The following is a 19,590-nucleotide window of genomic DNA, read 5'->3' as shown; positions in this document are numbered from 1 at the left end:
TGACTGTGTGGAACCCAGTTCAGCTACTGATTGATTGTGTGGCTGCAGTACATTGTTCATTGCTTCCATTTTATGCATCAGTGGTCTTGTTAGATAGTAAAATTCATGTTAAATTGCTGTTTTAGGGGTTGTTTCTAAAAGTCTGGAATGGCTTAATCCATTTTGCATTACTTTCTATGGAAAAACTTGCTTTGGTTTTGGAACGGACTTCCGGAACGGATTAAGTTTGAGAACCAAGGTACCACTGTATGGACCTTATAGATATAAACAGTTTTCTAGATAAATTTGTATATTTGTTTGTGTATCAGCAATAGTTCTTTGGAATTGTTTGAGTGTATTTCTTCAAAGTGTGGTGGCAAATGACAGCGCGTTGATCAAGTTGCCCTGTTCATTAGCTACACCTTGGATAATAGTTTTACTTTCGCCACAGAGGAAGTGGGGAAATCCTTCAACAGGAAGGAAATGGGACTGAGCTGTTATGGCCAGCTCTGAACAGCAGGGTAAAGGTAAAGGACCCTGACAGTTAAGTTTAGTCACGAACGACTCTGGGGTTGCGGCGCTCATCTCACTTTCAGGGCCAAGGGAGCCAACGTTTGTCCGCTCCACAGACAGTATTTCCGGGTCATGTGGCCAGCATGCCTAAGCCGCTTCTGGCGCAACAGAACACCAAAACCAGAGCAGCACACGGAAACGCCGTTTACCTTCCCACCAGAGTGATACCTACTTATCTACTTGTACTTTCTGGCGTGCTTTCGAACTGCTAGGTTGGCAGGAGCTGAGTCAGTTCGCTATCATTAATTTCTGAAATAAGCACCACGCATCATTTAACAAAACTGGATATATCTTTTCGCATACTCTTTCATCCTCAAGTCGTTTGTTCTTCCATAAGAGAATCAAGTCTTTAGGGATCAGCTGCCAGACAGGTGTAGTAAGTTATGTTGAAATGCTATCAGTCAGAGTGCTGTTCGAGGATGTCAGGTACAAACACTTAAGAATAATACGATGACTGTTTGGGGATAGTACCTGAAGAAAAATACCCAAAGAGGCAAGGCCACCATTGGCATTTAATCAAGGTGTGATCACTCTCTCCTTGTTCTGTTCGTTGTCTCCACTCCCATCGATTTACTGCCTCCAGGACTGCCTTCCCCCACCAGCAGCCTGTTAATTTTTTTAAAAAGGCATTGTACGTATTCAGAAAACAAAGTACTGCCTTGCTTTCACAATACAGTGGTACCTTGGTTCTCGAACTTAATCTGTTCCGGGAGCCCGTTTGACTCCCGAAATGGTTTCAAAAACCAAGGCATGGCTTCCTTCACTCAATCGGAAGCCATATTGGACATTCGGCTTTCGAAAAATGTTCACATACCAGAACACTCACTTCTGGGTTTGCGCGTTGGGGAGCCAAATTTGTTGGGGAGCCAAGCTGTATAGTTTCCTTGCAACTCCCTTGCCTGCTTTAGAATGGCTGCAGTTGTACATGTATGCATGTTCACTTTTTGTGCCTATAATGTGATACATGCAAGACAAAGAAAGATATGGAAGAGAGTTGCATTTTAAAAAAATGTTTCTGGAATGAGTTGCAAGCTTGGGGGGTATATTTGCGTGCTTCTCTCCTCCCAGCAAGATGCTTACGTTCCTGGCATGAAGGCGCTTCCTTCTGTGTGTGAAGTTGCCACAAGTTGCCTTTTTTCTATATGTGAGCTGCTGTAGCAGGATGGCAAATTATAAGCAGATTAGAATGGCTATGGCAGCTTGAACTTTTGCGTTGTGCAAGGAAGAGTATTAATATCACACAAGAGAAGAACAAATGGCTTCAAGATGAAATTTTTATGAGCCGCATTGTCTCTTCTGAAGTCAGTTCAGGGAGCAGGGTCATAAATAATGTTTGTTTTTCTTAATTATTGGGTAATGACAGCCAATACAATCCAAAACAGCTTAATGGCTTGCCTTGTGACCAAAATGGAATTTTAAAAATCTGCTCTGTGTTCCGACTGCTTTTGCTGCTTTTCTCTTCTCTCTGCTTGAATCTCAAACATTTTAAAAGTTATTGCAGTTGTTTTTCAATGCCTGTGCCATGTTGGCAAATATGATTGCAAGAAAATGGCTTCATTTATTTTGTGTGTGTGTGTGTGCTTCTTGAACTTCAATTCTAAATTTGCTAACAAATGGAGTTTAGAGTTTTCCTGAAGAATTTATAAAGCGAAAAAGGAGACAGAACTATGTACTTCCTGTGAATTTACAGCTGGCTTTTCAAGCGAAGGATTTTTTTCTACTTTACTTTTACAAAGTGGCATGAATATTTCATTGAATGTACTTGTAAGAGCAGTGGCTAGCTAAATTACAGTTATACCTATGTCAGTGAAATACCATAACATTTAAATTTTAGGACTTCCAACTGTAATACCATTTTCTGCCAGAAAGGGTTTTAGTGGACTGTTCAAGTTCTAGGTCATGATGAGTATAGATTTGCTTTACCTGCAGCCAATCGGAAGCCGTGGAAGTCCTGTTGGACATTCAGGTTCCAAAGAACGTTCGCAAACCAGAGCACTCACTTCCGGGTTTGCAGCATTTGGGGGCCAAAATGTCTGAGTACCAAGGCGTTCAGGATCCAAGGAAAACTTTTATTTGAAAATTAAAGAGAAAACTGCTTATGGTGATAGTTACTACCTAAGTACATGCCCACATATCAAAAGTAGGAAAGCTTATTCTTGCTTTAATCCTGATATTGCTTATAATTGAAATTTGATTTTGACTTTGGGGAAGGTGATGTGGAACCCATTTCAAGGAAAAATTAGAGGATACTATCCCAAGCGAATGCTGACATACACAACTGAAGAATTGCTAAGGAAATGGAATGTTCAAACATTGCAATTTTGGTTTTTGTGATTGCCCCACTGAATGATGCTATGACCCAGCTTTTTCCTTTTGTCCAACTTGGTTTTTGTAGCATCGATAACCAAAATACTTTCTGCAGTAGCTTGCAAAGAGCAGTTTGGAGAGCGACTGCTTTTTAAATCACCACAAAATTACGGTCTTGCAAACGAATGTTTTCATCCTAGAGGAAAGACGGTTAATTATATTTCCTATATGTGACTACTGACTTGAATGGGAACCATGGGGCTGAAACCGTTCCTCTAGTTACACTGTCTAAAATGCTCATATCATAGTTTCCAGTTTAAACTTTAAGCTGAAGTCATTGCTTCCATTTTGTGTTGGAAGCCTTTTAAAATCATGCAATTCAAGTAATTGATTGAGCAGTGGATTGAACATGCAGTTCACGGAGTATCATTTAAAATCTTCTTAATTCTTCCACAATAAGCTACAATATGGAGAATGGCTTAGGCTAATTCAGTTTGTGACTTTCATTCCGGTATTCTATTTTAAAACTTGTTGTTTATTGCCTGGTTGTTGGTAAGAAATGCAAGTAACACATCACATCTGGAATTGCAAATTTAAAATAGCAAGGGGATTTTTTCCCCTTTTGGTCATAGCAAGGTGATGAAAGTTCCAGCCGTCTGATAGCTACTGTGGTCAAATTCACACCAGGTTTTGCAGATGGGAATGTCATTTGAAGTTTTGATGCCAACTGGGGAAAAACATCCTCATGCCTTTGGAGGGAAAACACACCCACCCCACTTACTAGCTTTACAATAAACTTCACCCACAAGGAGTTCCAACAGCACCTCCACCTAACCTAAAGGAAGAATCATCAGTTAAGACTAATTTGAACTTGATACCCACTGCAGTTGTATCTTGAATCTCGAACGACTTGCGAGTCAAACGTTTTGGGTCCTGAACGATGCAAACCTGGAAGTGATTCTTCTGGCTTGCAAACTTTCTTTGGAACCCAAACGTCCGTTGCAAACTTCCGGAATGGATTCCATTTGACTTCTAAGGTACGACTGTATCTCCAAGTTTATATTTAAGACCAATACTGAATTAACAAAGAAGCATTGAGCGTGGATCTTGTGTGATGGCACAGAAATAGCGTGTAACTGATAAAGTTGTGCAGTGGACCTGGCCTAAAAATCACAACTCCAACAGAGCCGGCTGAACCAAGTCACAATCTCTCTGGTTACGTTTCCAAGCTTCTCTGTAAAATGAGCATGACCAGCTTAGGCAAGTAGTGGCAGAATGGATAAGGCAAGGCGGAACCTTTTCTAGCTGGTGGGTTTCCCCATGCCCAGAAGGGATGCCCACTTGCCCATCGCCCGACATCACAATCTTCGTGGCTGGAATTCAAGGAGCACACAACCAATCCCTAGGGGTTGAAGTCAGTGTCGATCAGCTAATGGCAGCAGACCTCAAGCCGCGTTTTCAACAGGGGCAGCTGCGATACTGAGTTCTCCACCGGGAACTCCACGGTACAACCATCCTAGCCAGGTTAAATTCAGTACCTTACAGCTGACTGGCAAGGACTTCAAGCCTCACTTTTGGCAGGGGCCAGCTATGCTACAGAGTTCTTGACAGGCTAGAGGAACGGTTTCAGCCCCATGGTTCCCATTCAAGTCAGTAGTCACATATAGGAAATATAGCTCTTACTGTCAGGATTGCATCTTATATGGAGTTGCCAAGATACAGAAGTACATCAGGGTACCATAGGAGCCAACTCCCACGGGCTGTGGAGACTTTGACCCCCACAATGAAATATTTGGGGGGCAGACCCCCACAAAGCTGATGGGCATTCCCATTCAAATGGTGTGTGTGCACGGGATCATGGCTAAGGGAGCTGGGCATGTTTAGCCTGGAGAAGAGGAGGTTAAGGGGTGATATGATAGCCATGTTCAAATATATAAAAGGATGTCACATAGAGGAGGGAGAAAGGTTGTTTTCTGCTGCTCCAGAGAAGCGGACACGGAGCAATAGATCCAAACTACAAGAAAGAAGATTCCACCTAAACATTAGGAAGAACCTCCTGGCAGTAAGAGCTGTTCGACAGTGGAATTTGCTGCCAAGGAGTGTGGTGGAGTCTCCTTCTTTGGGGGTCTTTAAGCAGAGGCTTGACAACCATATGTCAGGAGTGCTCTGATGGTGTTTCCTGCTTGGCAGGGGGTTGGACTCGATGGCCCTTGTGGTCTCTTCCAACTCTATGATTCTATGTGATCAATTATGCAGGGTGGGGCTTACCTGCCCCCCCCCCAATATTTTATTCAGGTTGGCACCCCTGCATTGTACAGAACATCACTAAAGAATGTAATGCCTTATGTCGGTTAGAAATCATTTACATTTCCAGGGTGACCCGAAGTGGAAGCTGTGTGGATTGTTTTTTCTAAATATAGAAGATTCAAATGCAGATTCTAATTTTGAATTTCATATCCAGTGGTACCTTGGTTCTCGAACGTAATCTATTTCAGAAGTCCATTTGACTTCTGAAACATTCGAAAACCAAGGCGCTGCTTCTGATTGGCGCCGATGCCCAAGGAAACAATAGCCGACAGCTGTCGAAAAACATTCGGAAACGGGAACACTTACGTCCGGGTTTTTGGCACGTGGGAGCCAAAATGTTCAAGCACCAAGGCGTTCAAGAACCAAGGTTCCACTGTATTTTCTAAATAAGCATGCATACTACCTGTTAAACCAGCTGCTGTTACTCTGTATTGTAACTCTACCTCATAACTGTACATTGTATCTCTACCTAGTATAGCCATTCCACCACAAAAAGGGAGAATTGCAACAAAATAAGGCTATTGTTGCCAACGTACTCTGAAAGAAAACTGTACAGGAGGTGGAAAACTGTAAATGCTGAATGGTTGAAATTTGGGGAAATTGTTTACTGCACTATGCAGCTGGTGTTATCCTAGAAGGGCTATGTTAGAGGTCAACTTGTGTTTATGTGGTGGATTTGTTTTATTTTATTAACATACAAAATCGAGCATAAAACAAAACCATCACAGAAAACAGATATGAAATATCAAAGCAGAAACAAAAAGGAGGCCACAGACATCAGTAATGCCTTCCAGATTTTTGGTATAATAGGAATTACAACGAGTCTATATATTTGTTGTTTCTTTAAAAAATAATTTTTATTAACCGACCAATCAAATCAAATCACATCACATAAATTCCGAATTACAAGCCGAATTTTAAATTTTTTGTTGGGGGTACCCATATTTCAAGTTCCGAAGGGGATTCCAATCATCTTCTTGCTGCTGCATTAATATCCACAAATCTGTCCAAATAATGTTCATATTTCTATCCAGTCCTTTCTTGCTGTTCTCACGTCTCATCTTATTCATATATTTTTCTTTTTTCTTTGTGATCTCTTTTGATAATCTCCTTAAGCAGGTAAACACCAGTTATAATCCTGTGTGAATTTTTCCGTTTGTCCGATCACCATATCAAGATGGTTTCCATATATCATCCTTCCATAAATAAAAGCACTCTTTCCATCATTAATCTTCACAAATCTGTCGCTCTTTAGTCCTCTGAGGAGGCTCGCCCGCAGTATAAAAACAGATCCATTCCTCCTCCCAGACATAAGTCTTTCGACAGAACTTGCCAAAATGGCGACGCTGTTTTTTTACTGCGTCATCCCAAAGCTCTTAAACTGTCCACGATCTCCTTAAAACATGCTTTTGGTTAGAAATTATCTCCACACAGTCTTAAATCATCAGCTTAGGTCATTTAAGCGGCATTTCTGACTTGGGGGGGAGGAGATTCTTGGTTAATCACATAAAGAAGAGAAAGGAAAGTCCCCCCCCCATCCAGTCCCGTTGCCGACATACCGAGCCTTGGTGTGTCTTCTCATGATATATTCCTGTTTATCCGACCCGTCTTCTTTCTCAGAGATCTCTTCAATGAGCAGTCTTTACTCCCCCTTCTTCCTTGAAATATGTGCATTTGCTTCCACCTAATTGTTTCTTTTGAAGTTGCTGCAGCTAGAGGCGTGAATCAGAGACAGCGTCCAGGAGAGCCGAAGTCCGCACAAAGGCTTTCTGCCTAGTGCCCCCACCCCCTCGAGTTCGGGGGTGGTATAGGGCACAGCAGGCAAGGGCAGTCCCCCCCCCCACTCACTTGGGGGGGCAGGGAGGCTGCTTACTCCCATCACAGCCTCTTAATTACCTCGTGTGGGTCGGAGAGATGTTATTGTCGGCCATTAACATTGAACACCATTAACATAGATATCTCTTATTTTTCAAGAGGGATGAGCTGCATTTCCAGTTAGATTTTAATCTAAATTAGATTTTAATCCTGTTTTGCCAAAAAGGAGAAATGGAAGCCTCTAGCTAACTCTTTCTCTCTCTCTTTTCCCCCCCACAGGAGATAAAGCTTGACAACGTTACCAAATCAGCACTCGAAAGAGAAATTAATTTTGAGATTGTTTGCAAAAAGGTAGGATTCTTTGTACATTTGTGTTAAGTCATCATGTAAACGTGCTTGCGGGAAGGAAACCATTTTCGACCTGAGCAAATATATTTACAGTGGTACCTCGTGTTACATACTTAATCCATTCTGGAGGTCCGTTCGTAACCGGAAACCGCTCGTAACACGAGGCGCGCTTTCGCTGGCGCCTCCCGCTGCTGCTGCGCCTCCGGAGCGCAACTTCTGCTTGCATCCCAGGGCAAAGTTTGCAACAAGGGGCATCTACTTCCAGGTTAGTGGAGCGCATAACCCAAAGCTTTCGTAAGGGGGACAGTATGTAGCATAAGGTACCACTGTACAGCCATCCCAAAGGTTTGTCACAGGGTTTCATGTCACGTTGGTGCTGATGGCGTATGTCATTGTAGATCCTTCAGAACACTTTTCTAACGTTCTGACTTTTCAACAACAAAGGTATGTGCAGATGCCTGCTTTGGTCATGATGGATGCCTTGAAGAGATTTCTGCTCTCAATTGCAAATGTCTGTCCTTTGTTTTTTTCCGTGCACTGCAAGTTTAGAAGAAAAAAAACTCCATATCTCATGGAGATACTTTACAGGTGTCTATTTAGATTGTCAGCGCTTTTGCTTTTGAGGTGGGAGGTGAGCTGGGGGATAGGACTCTTAGATGTTTTTGTAAGCACCTTACAGCTGATCTGCATTGTCCTATTTTATTTATAAACTAGCATCTCTATACGGATGCCAAAATAAATTTTATTTCAAATCTCGTCTCTGGTGCAGTTGGTTACATAGGTTTTAGGTTCAGATGTCTATCCAAGAAAGAGGGCAACAGTTTCTGGCTGGTATTTTGAGATACATTTTGCAGATTTTACATTGGGTGACATTCAACCCTGTCAGACACTTTGCACAATGGACTTCTGTTCAAAGAATTGGGGTTCTCTCTTCTCCCTGAAGCCCTTCATATGTCCCCAAAATCTGCTGCAGAGGCTTGGGGGAAATCCCATTTGTTCCTTTGGAGAAGAAGTCCCATCATGTTAGCTGATGTGACATTGGACCTTGCTCATTTATTTTTTCTGGGATTGTTTTTTCCATGGGAAAAAGGGATTCGGCTGCAAGTTCATCATTTGCAATGAAAACCTTTGTGTTGTAGGTTTGTCATTGCTTGAAATGGTCAGCATCTGTTTTAACTATCGTATTTTTCCTATGGTCAATGGATAACTTAATAGCAAGGATATCTTATCGCAGGATGGAGCAATTTATTTATTATTGAGATCCATCTTGTTAGTTAATGGATATAGTTAGAAAGAGGCAAACTTCTTGTGCCTGCCGGTGTCCAGCTTACAGCTGTCTTTGAAAGGGGAGAGTTCTCAGATTTCTACCAATGCCTTAGCTTTCCTTTCAAACTTTGCCAAAGCAGAATGAGCCGATGTAGGCAGATTTACTTACTCTGTGTAATATAATTTAAGCATGTAATGTGAGTTTCTTTGGCGGAATTTCTGTTTCTAGCAAAACCACAACATACATACAATTCACCAATATGGTAGTTTAGGGTTTGTTGTGATCTCTTTTTGTTGTCGTTGGTTGATGTTTTAAAAGGAAAAACCAATTTATCAATACAAGGTACAGGAAGAAATGGCATTTCTCCTTTTGGTGCTTCTCAGTGCATTTCGTTTTGGCCACCACGTTTTAACTAGTATACATACATTAAAAGGAAGCAGAAATTATTTTCAACGCTTGGGGAAGATGAAGAATTAGAACGTAGGATTGAGTATGTTTAAGTGGAACAGGAGGACGAGATGGTTGGACAGTGTTCTCGAAGCTACAAACATGAGTCTGACCAAACTGCGGGAGACAGTGGAAGACAGAAGTGCCTGGCGTGCCCTGGTCCATGGGGTCACGAAGAGTCGGACACGACTAAACTACAACAAGTGGAACAGCAGATTGTGGTCAACTTAGAACAAAGTTGGCCACAATGTTCTCCACTCTCCTCCCCCTTGAGCCCTCTAAATCTGTTCTGGGAGTTCCCTCAAGCCCTCGGAGCAGATTTCGGGATGGTTTGGGTCATGTCCTGGGGGAGAGGGGGAACCCCATTGTGCTAGTGGATCAAATATTTGTGGGGTGGGGAGTCTGCTTTAGAGAAGTACATGAAGGGAGAGTTTCTCTCATGTGCCCCTCAGTAATGGGGAACCTGTGGCTCACAGGCCTTATTAAGCGGGCCAGGCTTCTCTGTTTGGGTCGGTGAGGCCGTTTCAGCTAAGTCACACCCACCTATACTATACTTGACGTCATAGATATATGAAATAAGGTACAGAGCAGGAAATCGGGCTTGACAGCATCTGCAAGCTACACTGCACAACACTCAGCTGTGCACTGGGCTTTAGAAGTTGCAAAACACCGACAATCAGCTTATCGGCAGTGCCTGCAAAGTACTGTTCTTCAGCCGTGTGGTTTGATTTGAGACCACACAGACAAAGGGAAACGGTCATCTGTGTTGGGATACTGCCAGGGAGACAAAGTCCATCATGGCCCCCAAGGTGCCTCCGGACGTCCATCGATCTCCTGTAGACACGCAGTATCAGCAATTAGCGACACGAGCTCCAGAAATAGCTTGCCACATTCCAGAGCTGATGCACGCTCTATCAGCAGAATTCACACAGCGAAAGATGCACGCAGGAGAGCATTATTTACAAGTTTATTCAGTGTTGGTCAGAGCAAAGAAAACATGACTGCCTGCGTTGATGTCTCAGGCACAGAGAGAGAAAACGAAAGCAATGTACAACACATAAACTTCCTGTGAACAGGAAATACGCAGACTCTGTGACTCACAAAGCCTGTTCCCTTTTAAGGTGGAACGGAAATATCCTAACAATCTGATGTTATTGTGATATCAGGTGACTGACAGGTGGATGGTTTCGCCCACCTGTCAGACAGGGCACCTAGTAGAGAGGAGAGAAGACTCCAGCCCACAGACCAGACCTAGTTCTCCCACCCTCCATTGTGGTGATCTTACAAGGAGACCATTTCTCCATCATCAAAAGTGTAAAGGCAAGAGTTTTCTTGGTCCAGATGTGGAACAGTCTGCCTCGACCATCACTTTTTTTGTATTTTTTTTTAATGGGTGAAAACAGGTATTTCCCCCAAGATATATGCGCCAATAGATTGTCAGTTATTTGGGACTCAGTATAACTTTGGCAAGTTTTTATGGCTAATGATTGAATAGTATTTTATTGGTAATACTGTTACTGTGTTCTTTGTGAGCCATGTATACACTTCAAAAATAAATTAATTTTTTTTTAAAAAAATACTTAGGCAATGAATGCATGAGAAAGCCCGTTGCTTTTATGCAGTATGCATTACAGCCACCCGAAATTTATTGATTCAGAAGTTTTGGAATCCAAATCATGATGTTTCTCTGCTGGCTCAAGGCCATTCACTTTGAAAATGTTACGTTTCCTTCATGCTAATTATACATTTATGTTGTTTGATAGAAGATGCTGGCATTTGTTACGACATTAATAACAGAACACATAATTACTTACTTGGATTTTTAACATTCTTTGCTTTATTTAAAAATTCTGTGTGCAGTCCTTAAGCCAAGAAGAAACAAACTTCTGTGAAATCTCTGCTGTCATTTTTAGCTAAATAAGTCTTGGTATTTGCTGGTGACATCTTATACTTAATGTGTACTTTGTAGGAAGTGAGTGCTTGGGATTCTGTCAATATGCATCTCATCCTAAAGTCAAAAGATACATGTGGTGAGCAGGTGTCATTGCTTTTGTGATCTGCACATCTTCAGGGCCAGACCTTATACTAAGATATCCCACATTACTGCAGTGGGGTAGCCCTGTTAGTCTCTTGCTGGAAAAAAACAATTAAACCCCAGACTGTTGTAGCCCCTTAAAGGCCCTTATGGCATTAACTTTTGTGAATTCAAACCCACCTTGTCAGATCACTCTGCTCAGTAGGGCTTTTCTAGTAGGTTATAAGGCTGCTCGGAGTTCCCTGGACACGAATGCAGTAAGAAGCAAGTTTAATGTTTCTTCATAAGGCACAAGATAAGATACCCTAGGAATAACCTTTCTAGAGCCTGAACAGTCCCCTGATTCTGTCTGAAATGGAATTGACTGTGGGTGTTTAAAAACCACTGTTTCCTGATAAATTTCCATGGCAAACAGATCCTAACTTCAAACACAAATGGTTGTGGTTACTCTTAAGAACATTGGCGATGTGGGAATGTTTCATGAGGGTGTAAGATTTGTCTCCCTGTGACTAACTCTGTTCCTGTAATGCAGATGATTCAGCCTTGTGGTCTTCAAAAGATTTGTACGTTTGAACTATGTTCTTAAATATTTTCACAGCCTTAAGAATTTGTTGTCTAGCTTAACGTCTCCTCGGTGCCAAAGGTACACTGTCTGCCCGGTGATTTTGGCTTTTGAATGGAAATGAACTAGCTCAAAAAAGGTTTCAAGAGTTAATACCCAGTCCTAGTGCCCGACAGTGTATTTTTCCTGTTGGTCTACCTCTAAACACTGTGCAAAAGCATAATGGATAGTTTCCATGTGTACTATAGCCTGCCAAATGGCTTTCCCCATCGCATAGATTATTTCTTCACCAGCAGGAGCCTGGGGAAAATTTCAGTGAGAACAATCCATTTAATGGGGTTTTCTGTGGCCACCATACAGAACAGCTGCTACAAATAAGCTGTTTAATGGAGCTTTGCAATGGCAATGCAATTCTGAGACCCTGAGAATCCTGAGAAATGAAGGGTCCCCTGCGCTCCTAACTACAGAGGAAGTGAGTTCAGTTCCTAAATCAACGTCTTACGAATTTTGTCTCATACACTAGTCCAAAATCCTGCCTCATTGTTGAGTCTCCTACTGGTGCAAGGCATGCACTTCATACAAGGAATATGGGCAGCAGAGATCTGGATGAGATCAGTGGCTACAGTCACTGTGGGAAAGACTTTAAAATATTTTTGTTTTGTTTGGCATTTTAACATCTATGAATAAGCTAGCCTAGGATAATTGTTATCCACTATGCAGTTGACTTTTTGTTTTATTTTACATTTTTAATGCTACAGCATCGGAGGGAACTTTTAAGCTAAGATTGAGAAGTGAAAAAGTAATGCAGCCTTTACATACAGTGGAACCTCTACTTATGGACGTAATCAGTTCCGGAGGTCCATCCGTAAGTCGATCCAGTTCGCTGGTAGAAGCGCCGTTGGGCGCAGGCGCATTTGGCAGCAGTGCGCTTTTACACAGGCGCAAATCGCAGCAAACCCGGTATTTACTTCCAGGTTTGCTGCAGTCGCAACTTGGATCGGGCCGAAGTAGAGGCGGTCGTAAGTAGAGGTTCTACTGTACTGACTTTGGAATAAGCCCCAGTCAACTTGGTGGAATGTATTTCTCAGCAAACATACAGAGCATCAGGTTTTAATTTGATTCATCCATCCATGCAGTCCTGTATCTGCTCATCAGAAGCACATCTTACTGAGTTCCATAGGATTTAGGATTGCAGTATATATGTACTATAATCTGCATACCTTGGATGCTTTGAAAGACTTGGGCCAAATTTTTTGGCATAGTGTCATGGGCATTCTTATGGGAAAATACGACTGCTACCATTTTTTGCCAGGGTTTTATGTGCAGAAAAATGCTAGTAAGCTATAAAAATGTGGACGTCAAATTGTATGTTTAGCGCCCCTTTCCTTCTCAACTGTAACTATAAATGGGAGGAAATTGAATTTGTTGTAAAATGAAAGATTTTAGTGTTTTCCATTCGTGCATGAACTAAAGGTATTCGGTACTCACACAGAAGCTATGACTACTCTTTGGTCACAAGAAAGTGTTTCCTAATTCTGCAGCTTGGCAAAAATTAGTTAGATTCATTTTTAGAAATACAGATTCTAGCTGTTCCTAAGTCTCTGAAGATAATAGTATTTGATCTTCAGAAATGCCGACTAGGGTGTAGTTTGGTGTAATACCACTGCCATTGGTAACCTTTCAAGCCCCTTATTACAGCATATGCAGATTTAATCTTGATAGGGTTGATTTTCTTTTTCTCCTTTTTGTTTTGTCACTCAACAAGATGTTTCACCATTTTTCTAATACAGCCTAATTCTACAGTAAAAGAAAGAGCCGTTGCTAGATTGATAACACACCCACTACTGAAGACAAAAATTGCCAATATTAAAGGTAAGCCAAAATTTGCCCAGCTAATCTTCGTACACTGGCGCATGTACAGCTTTAATAATAATAATAATAGCAATAGTAATATCATTGTCTTAAGCTGCAGTGTGTCTAGGCATTGATGACCTTCTCAAACTGAGTATTTGCAATAGTCGAGTAAGCTAAATGTATTGTATTCTGTGTACCTGAAATAATGGGAGAGAGAGATCTCAAAAGCAGTACATCTACAGATGCCTAGCACACTCATAAGCCAAATGTTTCTGGGTGTGTCTTAAGATTTTCAGAGCTATTCTACAACCATGTGCACTATTGCACGTATGTATTGTTACTCATACCAACAAGTTGAGGGGTTACGCTGACTCATAATTACCACTCGTGCTATTTCCATAGTTGCTAAACTAGTGAAATTAAACAATGATTCAGGAGGTTCTGGTAGAACAATGCATACATACTGTTAAAGCAAGACATGTGCAGTTCAGTTTTTATTTAAAGGCTTTAAGAATGAGACCTTGATGAACTGCTTAAGTCTGTGTGTGATTGAAAGTAATTTCACTATTCTCAGTAGGGCCTGTGACTAAGTAAGTGTGTCTACTTTTGGAGCCAATGTTTCTTGGTAATTTGTCTTTTCATCTTGTTGTGTGTTTTTCTGTGAGCCCTGGAAAAGTCTCTAATTCCCCCACCTCTGTCTTTACTCTATTACTTGGAGAGACTTGGAGTTTTATAGCCTTGCATCACTGGGGCCATCTTTAACTTCCTTTATATTTTTCAGTTGTCTTTCTCCAGTAGCTGTAAGAATATGCTTAAGTGCCTTCTAATGACTTTCTAATTAGATAAAGAGGTAAAAAAGGTAAAGGGACCCCAACCATTAGGTCCAGTCGTGGCTGACTCTGGGGTTGCGGTGCTCATCTCGCTTTATTGACCAAGGGAGCTGGCGTACAGCTTCCGGGTCATGTGGCCAGCATGACTAAGCTGCTTCTGGCAAACCAGAGCAACGCATGGAAACGCCGTTCACCTTCCCACCGGAGCAGTACCTATTTATCTACTTGCACTTGACATGCTTTCAAACTGCTAGGTTGGCAGGAGCAGGGACCGTTGCGGGGATTCGAACCGGCGACCTTCTGGTTGGCAAGCCCTAGGCTCTGTGGTTTAACCACAGCACCACCCGATAAAGAGTTACTAGCTTTCAATTCTACGCACACTTACCCATGAGAAAGTCCCATTGAATTTAATGAGAGGCTTGGGGCCATCCCATGGCATAATTGTCACCGGGAGCCATTGAGTAAAAAGTCCAAACACTCCTGCAGTCCTATACTCCTGACTACCTTTCCAGTGCCTCTTGGTGCATGGTTCAGTGAACTGGATGTAGAATCCAAATTGTGTGGGTGAGAAGGCTTCCTATGTCCTATAGCAGACATAGGACTCAGCTAGACAGGTAAAGAAAAAGTGATTTATATGTGTTGGATGTGCCATATAACATTGTGCCACCAGATGGCGATGTGGAGCCCCGTTTTTCTCTGCCTGCTTTCCCTGTTTAAATTTACAATGCTTTAAACACTTCTTCGATGTGTCTAGATCCAGGCTTAGTAATAGGTATGACTTTGGGCACACTTGCCAAAGGTGTTGGCCGGATGCCTTATACTTGATGTAAACCTATTCCTCTAGAAAACTGCCTTCCCTAACACAGACCCTGTCTGGGCCATGTATTCTCTACCCCCATCGTTCAGCCTGGGCACTGAGGTCCAGCTCCGAGGGCCTTCTGGCGGTTCCCTCACTGCAAGAAGTGAGGTTACAGGGAACCAGGCAGAGGGCCTTCTCAGTAGTGGCGCCCGCCCTGTGGAACACCCTCCCATCAGATGTCAAGGAAATAAACAACTATCTGACTTTTAGAAGGCATCTGAAGGCAGCCCTGTTTAGGGAAGTTTTTAATGTTTAATGCTGCATTGTGTTTTTAACATTTTGTTGGGAGCCGCCCAGAGTAGCTAGGGAAACCCAGCCAGATGGACGGGGTATAAATAATAAATTATTATTATTCTCTTCCTACTACCAGAGACCCTCTTCACATGAGGTGCCACAGAGAAAAATATATTTTATTCCACCACTACACTATGTGGCCCCACTCCACCACCCACCACAACGAAATGAGTTTGCTTTAGAACCCCTTTTATCATTTCTGTGTTTTTACCATTTATGCTGCATCATTTTTTAAAAAAAATCTTGCTTTTTTTAGCTGCTGTAAAAGCCTTCAAAGATGCGAGACAGAAGCCAGCAGGACCCATTTCTTCAGAAGAGCATAAATCGGAAGAACAACTTACCAAACAATCTGAGCTAACCCAGCATTCCAGTAGCAGTCTACATAAGAAAACAATTAAACAAGCTGGAAACCAAGACAAAATAAAGGTGAAAGAGAAGCCAGGCTCTGACATGGGAAAAGAACAAATTTGTGTGAGAGAGAAGCTGAAAATGGCAGACAGTGAGGAAATACGCCTGTTGGATGATGTTACAGTGCAGGCTGCAGAGCATCATAAATTAGCTGCTCAGGCTCAAGCAGAAAAGTCGGTATATTCCGAAGTTACAAAATGTTTGGATGACCTCCTGAGTAGAACAGAAGTTGATTCACCTGATAGAGTGACAAGTGAGGAAGCTGGAATGGAGAAGGAATACTTTGATGACAGCACTGAAGAAAGATTCTATAATCAGTCTTCTGGCTCTGATGAAAATGATAGCGATGATGACTTCTTCATTGGCAAAGTAAAGAGAACGAAGAAAAAGAAGGGAGCAGCTGATATTTCATTACCTACAGACCAGAAAGGCAAATGCATCCAGCTCAAAAAGGGCCCGCAGTCTGACACAGCCCAGGACACAGATGCAAAAAGCCAAAATCAAAGCTCAAAAACAATGAAGCTAGAATCCATGTTTTACTCTTCACTGTCAGAAACAAATAAGTCCAAATCAGTGAAAAGGTAAGCCATCAAAACCCTCAATCTAGTTTGCAAAATTTTTGGACAGATGTTTTCACCCTTCAAGTGGCTTACACACTGTGAGAAGTCTTTGCATATTTTCTGACTAGCCTCCTCTGTTGAGTCAATTTTTACATTAGACTTTCCCTAGAGGAGCTGCCATGGGACGCGGGTGGCGCTGTGGGTTAAACCACAGAGTCTAGGACTTGCCGGTCAGAAGGTCGGCGGTTCGGATCCCCGTGACGGGGTGAGCTCCCGTTGCTCGGTCCCTGCTCCTGCCAACCTAGCAGTTCGAAAGCACGTCAAAGTGCAAGTAGATAAATAGGTACCACTGGCAGTAAGGTAAACGGCATTTCTGCGCACTGCTCTGCCGGAAGCAACTTAGTCTGCGGACAAACGTCGGCTTCCTCGGCCAATAAAGTGAGATGAGCGCTGCAACCCCAGAGTCGGCCACGACTGGACCTAATGGTCAGGGGTCCCTTTACCTTTAGAGGCGCTACCATTGTCAGATTCAATAGCTTTAAGGAAGTCATGGAAACTGAGCCTTACTCACGATCAGACCGTGAGCTTGGCTTGGCTATCAAACCCCATTTATGCAGAGCGAGTGAAATTCTTAACTTCCTCAACTCCGTAGACCAACTGACAAGTGGGCAGGGTCACTGCTTGTCAATCATCTGATGTAAAAATGATGCCCAGTGAATAAAGTTGGCCTCCAGAGGTGGGGACAGAGAAGTCCCCATGCAGGAATGAACACTCACTCATCAGCATATAGAAAACTGGGTTCAATGTGACTTTCATCAAGGAAAACAGCCACATCTCTGCCTGACCTCCACCTCATGTCGCATATGATGCCAGGTGTGGAGTAGATGGGTGTGGTTTGGAAAAGGTTGCCTTGTGGGACAAATGGGGAGGCCTGGCTGGCCATATTTGGCCCATGGCCAGAGGTTCCCACCCCAGATATAGATAATTCTCAGGTCTATTTATGTGCTTTAGGTTTCACAGATATCACATGTTTGTTGCACTCAATAATGTCTTGACTTCTAAAAAATATCACTTTTTCTGTTCTAGAACTGTAAAAGACCACCTTCCCAGAAGTAAAGCAAAAGGTAAGTCAAGTTGATGTTGCTACTTGCATTCATGCAGCATCAGAACAAAATCTCATTTTGTATTTAAACTGTAGCAGTAGTTTTTCAAATGCATTTAATTGTATTGAATTTTTTAAAAAAACATTGTACTTGAACTTTATAGAGGCTTTAAAATTTTCAGTTTTTGGAAGAACATTTTTACAATCTAGGTTTGTACAGCTAATTTTACTAGCCCTACTCCAGGTCAAGCAATCACTATGATTTTACTGAAGTTTGGAATAATGTGCTCTCCTTGTTTTCATATTTTCCAAAAGGGTTTATAAGGCACAGGAGTCTCATTTTCATATTTTATTAAATTTCGGGAGGAATTCAGTGTTGCACAAAGAAGATCATTCCATCAGAGAAAGAAAGCACTGTGGTTTGTCACAGTGGCGTAGCGTGGGGGGTGCAGGGGGGGCCGGCCGCACCGGGCGCAACATCTGGGGGTTAGGGTTAGGGGGCGCAAATTACTTGCCTTGCCCCGGGTGCTGACAACCCACGCTACGCCACTGGCTTGTCATATGTAATAATCCCCTTTTCACACACACACACACACGGCACTGTTTTGCAAGTTCTCTCTGCCCCACCCCAGGGCCAATTTGGGCCTCTGATAGCCCAAGAGTTTACCAGTGCCACATAATTTAGTACTGTTTTATATACAATCAGAAGAAATTACTTTTGAAAACCACCTATCTCTATACCATATTTTGAAGTTTTGCTTGTCCTCCAAAACTGCATGAAGTTCCACTTTGCATTGTCATGCCTGGAAGCTTTCCATAAGATAATTAAAAGGTTGTCAGTGGCTTCTGTTTAATGTGTAAATGTAACCGGGGGTGTTGCATCATAAATATATAATAAATAATCCCTAAAGCACATAGGATAAGGTGGATCCCAACTTGTGCTCAGTGGAGCTCTGCGATCTCCACTCATCTTTTCCCAGGTGCCCCCTCAAATGCTGCTCAGGAGGGATAGGAGACAGTCTGAAACACCATTGGAGGTGGTGCTGGGGGCTACACAGGGAAATGGGAGAAAATTACAGCTTCACCCTCTTTGTATATTGAGAAGTCTGCTGCGTCCTAGGTGGGAAATATCCTATCTGTTCACAGAAGAGCAAATCTGGTTCCAGTTTCTTATCTCCGAGGCACCAACTAGAAGCTGTATACCTCAAAGGTGTGCGAATTGTCGATGCTCTTAATGGTCTATGAATTCTTGTGCAGGTTTTGAAAGAAACGGTCCACAGAAACAGATGTCCAAAGGTTTGAGTATGAAGCAAGGTATTAAGAGAGAACAATTGGAACAGCCACTTCATCCTTCCTGGGAAGCGAGCAGGAAACGTCGAGAGCAAGTATCTCAAATTACAGCATTCCAAGGGAAAAAAATTAAATTTGAAGACTAAGGGGGTGTTATTTCTTAAGGACTCTCTTCTTTTCCTCCTTTTTTTATCTCATCTGTTGACAACTTGTTGACACAGCTGTATAAACTAAAAACAGACATTTCATTTATAGATTTGCAATATAACTGTAATATATAAAATAAATGGTTGATTTTGAAGTCATTCGTCACAAGAGGCTTTCTTCTACGTTTGTCAAGAATAGCTCCATTTGCCATTTTTTTAACTTCTTAATGGGAACTTGCATGAAAGATCGTGGGTATCGACAATTGGTGAAGATGCACCTCTTTAGATTCAATGGAATCCTTTTCCTGGTCCTGTTTTGTTGCTTTGCCATTGGTTGTTTTGTGGTTTTATTTTATGATTTGAATGCAAATTGTACTCGCTTACATTGAGACATTTTTGTGACGTTTGGGACCCATTCAGTGAAGGGCTAGCTAGAAGTTCAAAAATAATAGGCGTTTGTGGAAATCCCATAAGCAGAAAAAAAACATTTTGCTGTACATCATAGGATCTTAGAATTGTAGTTGGAAGCAACCCCAAAGGTAATCTGGTCCAATCCTCTGCAATATAAGAATCTCAGCTAGATCATACATGACAGATGGCCATCTAG

The 19,590-nt window shown here is 42.2% G+C and overlaps 1 protein-coding gene across 2 annotated transcripts in view; it reads left to right on the top strand.

Annotated features, from left to right (window-relative positions):
• The window catches only part of SRFBP1 (serum response factor binding protein 1), a 43,547-nt gene extending 24,405 nt beyond the window's left edge, over positions 1-19,142 (top strand). For both annotated transcript variants that reach the window (XM_083404199.1, XM_083404198.1), the window contains exons 4-8: positions 7,261-7,332; positions 13,431-13,512; positions 15,734-16,466; positions 17,532-17,569; positions 18,805-19,142. In XM_083404199.1, the coding sequence (XP_083260325.1) occupies positions 7,261-7,332; positions 13,431-13,512; positions 15,734-16,466; positions 17,532-17,569; positions 18,805-18,983 (1,104 nt within the window). In that variant the 3' untranslated portion in view covers positions 18,984-19,142. The remainder of the gene's footprint in view (positions 1-7,260; positions 7,333-13,430; positions 13,513-15,733; positions 16,467-17,531; positions 17,570-18,804) is intronic.
• The last annotated feature ends 448 nt before the right edge of the window (positions 19,143-19,590 follow it).

Source organism: Podarcis tiliguerta, assembly GCF_965153285.1.
Source record: "Podarcis tiliguerta genome assembly, chromosome: 11".
Lineage (NCBI taxonomy): Eukaryota > Metazoa > Chordata > Lepidosauria > Squamata > Lacertidae > Podarcis > Podarcis tiliguerta.
Note: the sequence above shows the minus strand (reverse complement) of the source record. Positions and strands in the feature narration are given on the sequence as shown.